The 8,513-nt window shown below is 39.6% G+C and overlaps 1 protein-coding gene across 1 annotated transcript; it reads right to left on the reverse strand.

Moving 5' to 3' along the window:
* Positions 1-3,141: 3,141 nt before the first annotated feature.
* Positions 3,142-7,941, reverse strand: dusp28 (dual specificity phosphatase 28). The gene is made up of 3 exons (XM_047367823.1): positions 7,688-7,941; positions 6,160-6,567; positions 3,142-4,517 (listed from the first exon to the last, which is right to left on the reverse strand). The coding sequence occupies exons 2-3, from the start codon at positions 6,505-6,507 to the stop codon at positions 4,416-4,418; spliced, it is 450 nt and encodes a 149-aa protein (XP_047223779.1). The 5' UTR covers positions 6,508-6,567; positions 7,688-7,941; the 3' UTR covers positions 3,142-4,415.
* Positions 7,942-8,513: the final 572 nt, after the last annotated feature.

Raw genomic sequence — 8,513 nt, forward strand, 5'->3', positions numbered from 1 at the left:
TGTTGCCTATTTATTTATGTATTTATTTATTTTTCCTTCATAACTTTTTCTGCATGGAGGGCATGATTAACATAGTCTTCTAGATTTGCTGTGGGGAACCCTATAAAATGTCTCCTTACCCAGGTATTAATTGCATCCCTGGAACCAGCATGTAGTGCATTTTTTAACTGCTGTCAATAAGCTCCTTGCTTCTTGTAGACCACTATGTATTTTAAACATTTTGTCAGTCTAATCCTATATTCTTCAAAAGGTTATTCCTCTTTTTGTTTCACTCTGGCTGTTAAAAAGAGTAAAATATTTTCTAAGGTTACTCAAAGAAAAAACCGTGTCATGCCATGAACCTCCGTGACACGCTGTATCAACAGCCTTCAGCGTCTGAAAACAATAATAATAAAAAATAAACACAAATAAAACATACATGAGGTACAGCCATGGTGGGGATGGATTTATTCACCAAAGGGACTCATTTTAGCCCATCTTATCCTGTCAAACCTCCTCAGATCTTTGGTACAAAACAAAAACTTTCCACCTACTCTTTTACTCCCCTTCTTTTGTCCTGCTGTTTTACTTTGCAAGTCTATCAAAAATTACTTCTTAGCCCTCTGACCTTTTCTGCTTTCCACAAAAACGTCCATTCTTGTCTCCTGCATCACATCTCTCTCTCTTTAGTTACTTTTAAGCAATAATCTACATCCTCATAACCTTCTTTGTCCATTTTTCTTAAATCATGTTTACTTTTAATGTACTTTTAATTATTGCATCCTATAGATCACCTAATTTTTTAGAGTTTAAACGACCATCATAATGATATGTGGTTATCCATTTATCTAAATATTTTAATTTTAATATTTTAATTTGATCCTGTGCTTCCATAAATTTCCAATCTTTACATTATTATTCATTTTTTAGTTTATTCTTACTAGCCCTTTTTCCCATGTTTTTTTTATTTTTATTTCAATTTAATCCAGCATATAAATACCTAGGGTATTCTAAATGCTGGATTATTCTGCTCAGTAGGGTGACAGAAAAATCTCCTTTTGTGGTAATTCTCACTTCAACTCTTTCGAGTGGAGAATTCTTGCCTTTGCTTCCACAAAAGTTAGTCACTTACAATCCCACTGCTTTTGGTATGAGGTAAAACCTAGTGGTTTAAATCCTCCATTTATTTCTCACATGCACACATTTAAACACGGATTTTACTTAGTATTTTTTTTGTTGTTTAAAATACTTAAACGCAGATTTTACTTAGTATTTTTTTTGTTGTTTAAAATACTTAAACGCAGACTCCGCCGTTCTGGAAACACGGAATTTTAGTATTACTTTCTTAATACTTAAGAGGACTCTGTCGTCCCCAATAACCTCGGAATTTTCAGTATTTTTACTAATACTTTAAACAGGACTCCGGCGCACTGCTGTTACCTGTTAGGGCCTAGGTTCACAGGGTTTCACTTCACGTAATGACCCCCAGTCATTCGTCACACTTTTGTTTTAAATCCAGATTCAACTCACCACTTTGTCCTCTCTTCTCTCTCTCAGAGTTCCGTCAGCCGTCAGACTCCAGCGGGCGGGCCGAAATCCAGTCCCGGAAAGGGTCTGTGTGTCTTCCTGTTGAAAACAGCCGTGCGCACGGTCTTTTCCTGGAGTCTACCGACCCGCTGGAACCATCAGGCGTAGTTGGAATCCGGCTCGAAGGACCAAATTAATGTCAGGTTTAACCAACCTAACAATATTTAAACAACACAGAAAAGAAGAGAGAGACAAAGTATTAGTTATTTACTCGTACGAGGAGAACGGTCAGAGATATGTTCAGTTACAAGTCCCCAACCATTCTGAACAACATCTCTCCGAACCCCCTTTTTATTTAGGATTGTCACTAGTTACAATGAACATTAATCTCTAAAGGATGGGAAAACAACAGCTGCATCATTAAACAGGTCATAAACTCCTTTATCTTTTAACAACATCTTTCCCACAGTCTCCTCCAACTTTGCAGGGTCAGCTCTGGCCTCTTGTTCAGTGCAATCAGCCCCTCTTTATGACCTCCTCAACTGGACTGCTTCCTTTCTCGCAAGCTCAGCTCCACTTTATGACCTTAACCTGCAGACAACATTACTCACACACATCTTGAACGATTATAAGATAAAATAGTCAAGTTAAAGAATAGGAGAAAATATAAGATAAATCTATATTCAATTATTCCAACAGTTATCATAACTATGCAGACGACACACAGCTATACGTTACGATGTCACCAGGTGACCATGAACCCATTCAAGCGCTGGGTAAATGCTTAGAAGAAATCAATGCTTGGATGTGCCAAAAGTTTCTTCAGCTGAATCAAAACAAAACTGAAGTAATAATCTTTGGACCAAAGGAAGAGCGTTTAAAAGTTAGCTCACAGCTTCAGTTAATACAGCTAGAAACCACCAGTCAGGCTGGAAACCTGGGTGTAGTGATGGACTCAGACCTGAACCTTCAGAGGAACATAAAGACAGTAACAAGGTCAGCCTTCTATCACCTAAAGAACATCTCCAGGATTAAAGGACTAATGTCTCAGCAGGACCTTGAAAAATTAATTCATGCGTTCATCTTTAGTAGAATTGATTACTGCAACGGTGTCTTCACAGGTCTGCCTAAAAAGTGGATCAGACAGCTGCAGTTGATCCAGAACGCTGCTGCCCACGTCCTCACTAGAACTAAGAAAATGGAGCACATCAACCCGGTTCTAAAGTTCCTACACTGGCTCCCTGTAGCTCAGAGAATAGACTTTAAAATACTTCTGTTAGTCTATAAATCACTGAATGGCTTAGCACCAAAATACATTACAGACTTGTTGTCAGTGGATCAACCACCCAGACCTCTCAGGTCTTCTGGCCCAAATCTACTCTGCAGAACCAGAACCAGAACCAAACATGGAGAAGCAGCTTTTAGTTCTTATGCTCCACTAATCTGGAATAAACTCCCAGAAAACTGTAAAAGCGCCGAAACCCTAATTTGCTTTAAATCAAGATTAAAAACTTATTTGTTTAGAGCGGCCTTTGACTGGGCCATCTAAACATTATTGGTTATGTTTTCAGTCCAACTTTCATTTAATTTTCTTATCCATCATTCTATTCTCTTTATTTTATTTTTATTTTTTTAAATTACCTCTGTTGTTTGATTTTCTGTATCACTGTAATGTTTTTCCTTATGTTCAGCGCCTTGAGTGCCTTGTTGCTGAAAAGCGCTACATAAATAAACTTGACTTGACTTGACTTTATTATCATTTCATTCTGTTAAAACAGCGGCGTACAGTTTCTTAAAGGGACGGCATCACATTCACATGGTAAGTTCACTCAAGGCATTTACTCTAGTTGTACATTGAAAAGTATTGCTTTAAATCAAGCTGAATAAAGACACACCTGAAATATGGAATAGCAAGTCACATTAACATCTGTAGATGCGTCAGATTCATTAAATATTTCACAAACTGAACTCACTGAGTTTATTAATAACCCGAATCCACAACTGTTTACATCTTTCAATGTTTTCAACCAGAATCCACTAAAACATGAATATTTTCAGCAGGTGGTTCTGCTAATCTGACTTTTTATCCGTTTCTTTTTACAGTTTAAGACTGAAGCAGTGCTGAGTCAACAACAAGAAGCTCTGAAACGCTGCCTGTTTCAGCTTTTACATTTGTGCTTTTGATTAAATGTGTGAGACGTTTCAGATCCTGTTAATGAAATCGGCTCCGACAGGGATGGTTTCTGACTGATCAGTTTGACATTTCTAATTTAGATTTGTAAGATATGTGGATAGATTTCTTAATGCATTAAACTTTGTCTGATTAAGCACAGAAAAACTGTTTTTGTGCTTTCCATAGGAAGTTGAAGTGCTTTAACTAAAGTTCATGCTCAGCCTAAATTTTCCTCTAAAACCAAACCACATCTGAACCAAAATGATCCAGACAACTTATTATTTGTTTGTGATACCTGGCCCTTGTTTAAGAAAAAAACAAATCTAGTTAATTTATCCATGACTGATGCATTTAAATCATCTCTGATGAACTAATTTTTAGTTTCTTGTTTAGTTTTAGAGATTTGCTAAAATAAAGTAAAAAGATTACAGATTACTTCTATACAGTATTATGTATTTCTGTTTCATTAATATTTTTGTCACCTAATTATTTCGTCAGTAACCTACACTAAGATTTATCTCTATATTGTGATTTCGACGAGGTCCTGCTTTCTCCCCCTGGCGTCACTAAACTGTTATTTATTGTTTTATTTAAGCTTTTATCTAAAAAAAATTCTCCTGTTTGCGTCAATATGGGCACCTTGAAGTGATCTGAAGCTTCAGTTTTTAGGAGGACTATTCAGCTGCAACTTCAGTTTCACACGAGCTTTCTTTGAGCTGAATGACAGTATTCATCATCAGGATGTTCCTCTCCTCTTCTTCAGCTCCTCCTCGTATCTCCGCAGCTGAGACATGAAGCCGGGGTTTGGATCCACAACGTGACGAGCTGTCTTCACTCTCTGAGAGAAAACATGGATAATCAACAGGTTTCTATGTGTTCTGTCCGTCAGTTTCAGCAGGATCCGTCAGAACAGATCCGGTTTTAAACAGCTCTGGGTGCTGGATGGATGCTGCCATCTGCAGTTTGTTCAGATAAATAACTGCTCTGAAAACAACACCTTCAAACATCCATAAGCAGGTGGACCGTAGTTGTATTAAACAATAAAGCTGCACAGACATGAACAACAGATTCAACCAATAAGAGGCGGTTAAAATAGAACAGAACCAGACATTATGACAGCCCAAAACTTCATTAATAATTAACATTCGTGATTTCTTGATCATGACATGATTCGGGTTATTTAGATTGCTGTTTTACTCTTTTAGAGATTTTTCTGATTTTCTGTCAGTGTTTCAGTTATTCTTTAAGCTGCATCACTTCAGTCATTCCTTCTCTAAAACTGTGATATTTGTTGACTTATCTTTAAACTTCCCCCCTTTGAAAGGGAACGATGATCAAATATGCTAAATGTGACTTCACTTTATTCCTCCAACTCCTGAGCAGCTCTTTCCTCTGGAACTGGGCCGATTTATCGTTGGTGATCAGGTCCAATTTACTGGGGTTGAAAGGCCTCTGTGCCATCCCCCTTATGTTTAGCTACCTGCATAGACTCTCTATCAGATTCATTCCGGGCCGCTCCAGAACATTAGTATAACTTCCAGTCAAAAGAAACATGTTGGTCAGATTAAAAGATTACAATCTGCCAGGGGTATGAATACTTTGAACATCACTAAAGGGGCGGAAAAGTTCAACATATTTTTCTGAGTTGAATAAAAACAGGGACAGAGTGACATTAAATATTCCTTGTCAGCAGTAACTGGTTCCGTTTCTGTCCGGATCAAGGACACCATGGACATTAAACTGTTTTGCTGCAACTTCATCACAGCCTGGCAGATAGAGCTGCACGGTTCTGCTGATGGCGGCTAACAGCGCGAATAGAACCGCTCAGGCTTTTGTATAATCCTGTAAAATGTGCCCGCCTGCACATTATAAGATATTAAATTACATTTGCTCAGGTCAGAGCTGTGTTACACCTGCTGGTTCTGATGAAGAGGTTACATTAAAAATTTATTCAGGAGCACCGACACCAATTCATATTTATCAAGATTTAATTAGGCAATTTTTTCTACAACAAATGTGCGTTCTAATGTTGGAACATCTGCTTTGCTTCTGTTTGTTCTGCTTTGCTTTGATCCAATCTGGACTCAGAACGGTTCTACAGAACATTTGTGGACGTGGTCACACAGGTCTGGTTGAATTACATACTCAGTCAGAGTATGTAATTCAACCAAACATGAAACCAAACCCCGTGTTCAGGTTCTCTTGGTTTTCTATAAAAATAGGAACATATGCAGATGATTCTGTGATTTTTAGTTGGTCCAGTTCTTCTGAGCACTGGACCTAAGCTGTTCATTGCATTTCAGAACCAACATGAAAAGCAACATTTCCTGGCAACAAAACTTTATTAATGCCATCCTTTGTGATTGCAGTATTGCCAACATTAATATTGCGACAGCAGTTGCAAGTCAATATATAGTGCAGCTCCAGATTGGTGTAATGAAAGATGAGGTACTGGTGTGTCTGGTCTGAGGCGCCCTCACCTGTAAGGCCTCCGTCAGCGTCAGCTTGCGGTGCTTCATCAGGTAGGCGATGCAGATGGTTGCTGAGCGGCTGCGTCCGTTCTTGCAGTAGACAACGCTGCGTCCTCCGCGGTTGGCCTCCTTCTGGATGGCGTCAGCGCAGTGGTCAAAGTGGTGGTAGAGGTCCTCGTTGGGGTCATCGTAGACAGGTATCTGCAGCTTGGTGATGGTGCGGCTGGATGGGAATGGCTGCTGCTTGGACACATTGATGCAGAGCGTCACCGCTTCCTGCTGGATGAGCTCGTCACTGCAGGCTGAACGGGCGTTACTGATGAACAGAGCGCTGGTGACTTTACACAGCTGCAGCATCCTGGTCTGACCCTTGTTGGCCTCCTTACTTAATGTCAGAGTTGCCCAGGTAACAGCAGCCTGGTCAGGAGAGGCATGTGAGTGTTACAAGATGCTTGTTTTTTGCCTCACTGAAGCAAAACTGGAAACAACTGGATCAGTGGTATATGCAGAAAAGAACACCCTGCCTACAGTCAAGCATGGCAGTGGCTCAGTGATGCTGTGGGACTGCATCCCTTCCTCTGATGCTTGAAACCTGCAGTGTGTGGAGGACATCATTGAACCTTCAAACTGGACAGTGATCCCAAGAAACCCTCCAGTGGACCAAGGCATGGTTTCAGAAGAGTTCCTGGAAGAAACTAGAGTGGCCATCATAGTCGTCTGACCTAAACCGCGCAAACCCAAGAATAGTAATGAACTGGAAGCCTCAGGCCATGAGGAGTTAGTTAAGGTTCTGCAGGAACTCTCTGAGAATCTGGTGTCTGTGGATCATGGGTGCAGCAGGTTACTCTGCTAAGTACTAGAGATGCTAGTCATGAAGGTTGAATAATTCTGAGACAGCAGTAGCCGATAAAAGCAGCATTTAGTGTTTAATTTGGAGAAAACGTGTAACATCAGCTGAGCTCTTTAAATCGTTCTGGAATCGTTTATTGCAAACAGCTGAATGTTTTCCCAATGAACCTAATTTGCTGTCAGGGTTGAATAGTTTTCACTGAACTTTAGATGTTTCTACAACATGTTCCACGAGATCAAATTCCAAACCTTGTGTTGCTTCTCCTGTAAAGTGAAATAATAAGAAAATCTTTTGAACAGGAATGTAACTGAATATTTACCTCTTTTTAATTCATGTTAGGTGGTTCCCAAGATTCTTCCCTGCTAATGTTTAGTCATCGGTGGACATTTAATACGCAAAAATAACTAAACCAACTCCTGCAATAAGCAAAGCTACAGCTTAACCTGTCTGTTTTCATCAGCTTGGGGAATTAGGGAATAAATGTGCTTTTTAATTTTCCTATTTCTACCAATTATGTTTCATATTTAATGAAATTGCATTAATGAATGAATTTTTCTATTTTAATTCTGTACATAGTGACTAATTTCAGATCTATGTAGATATTTAGTTTTGACAGAACACACATTTGAAAGGTGACTGAACACCTAACACACACACACACACACACACACACACCAACTGACCGACCTGCAGCTGGTCTGCAGGATCCTCCTGAATGAACGTTTCTTCAGAGGAACCTGTTCCCCGTTCGTTTCTGCAGACCGACGCCTACGACTGATCCAGTGTCTTCAAACCTCCTCATGACCCCTAACTGTTCAACATGACACACACGCTCACACACACATTGCTCCTGCTGCTATATTTACTGCTGCTGACAGCTGCTGCACTCAGGGTCCTAATGCTTGTCACATTCAAGGCTGACAGAAAACACTGAGGAGGAGGTCCTTTCCATCTGGACTTGAGATGTTCAGCCTATAACTGACATTTGCAGCTAATATTTAAATGTCAGCTTGTGGTTAACAGATGCATTCAGAATCAGCTATGATTCCATTCAACAACCGAAATCAAGACGTTTAGTCCTACTTTGACCTTGATGACGTTTGACTGAGAGCTCTTTTCAGCCGACCTTCTGCTTTATGGCTTGGAAACGTGTCTCAGAGCAGATCTCAGCTGTCTGAGGAAACAGGACTGATCATGAACCATTGTGGGTCATATAGAAACCAGTGTTACAGAGAGTGCGGGATAAATTCTACATGTTTTTAAATCTAGCACAACTGGTTTAAAGAAAAGAAGAACAGTGCAAGGATCATTTTATTACCAAATCTGTCATTTAAGATGAATCCTGACCAACATTCAGGGTGGAGTGAAGGTTTAGAGCTGGACACGTAGGAAATAAAACACAATAAAGACAAACTGAAATCTGTTGAATGTTTTATTAAAAGGCTGCATCTGATAAATTAATTTATCAGATTTATTTCTATCAGGCATGTTACAGCCTGCCTGTTTTCTACCA

This window comes from Girardinichthys multiradiatus, chromosome 6 (genome assembly GCF_021462225.1).
Source record: "Girardinichthys multiradiatus isolate DD_20200921_A chromosome 6, DD_fGirMul_XY1, whole genome shotgun sequence".
Lineage (NCBI taxonomy): Eukaryota > Metazoa > Chordata > Actinopteri > Cyprinodontiformes > Goodeidae > Girardinichthys > Girardinichthys multiradiatus.

Bases quoted from the DNA above. Each gene is read 5' to 3' on its own strand.
- dusp28 (XM_047367823.1), bottom strand. From the start codon at position 6,507: ATGCTGCAGCTGTGTAAAGTCACCAGCGCTCTGTTCATCAGTAACGCC. The intron at 4,518-6,159 runs GTGAGGGCGCCT...GTTTTCTCTCAG, and splicing joins CGCTGACGGAGGCCTTACAG to AGAGTGAAGACAGCTCGTCA.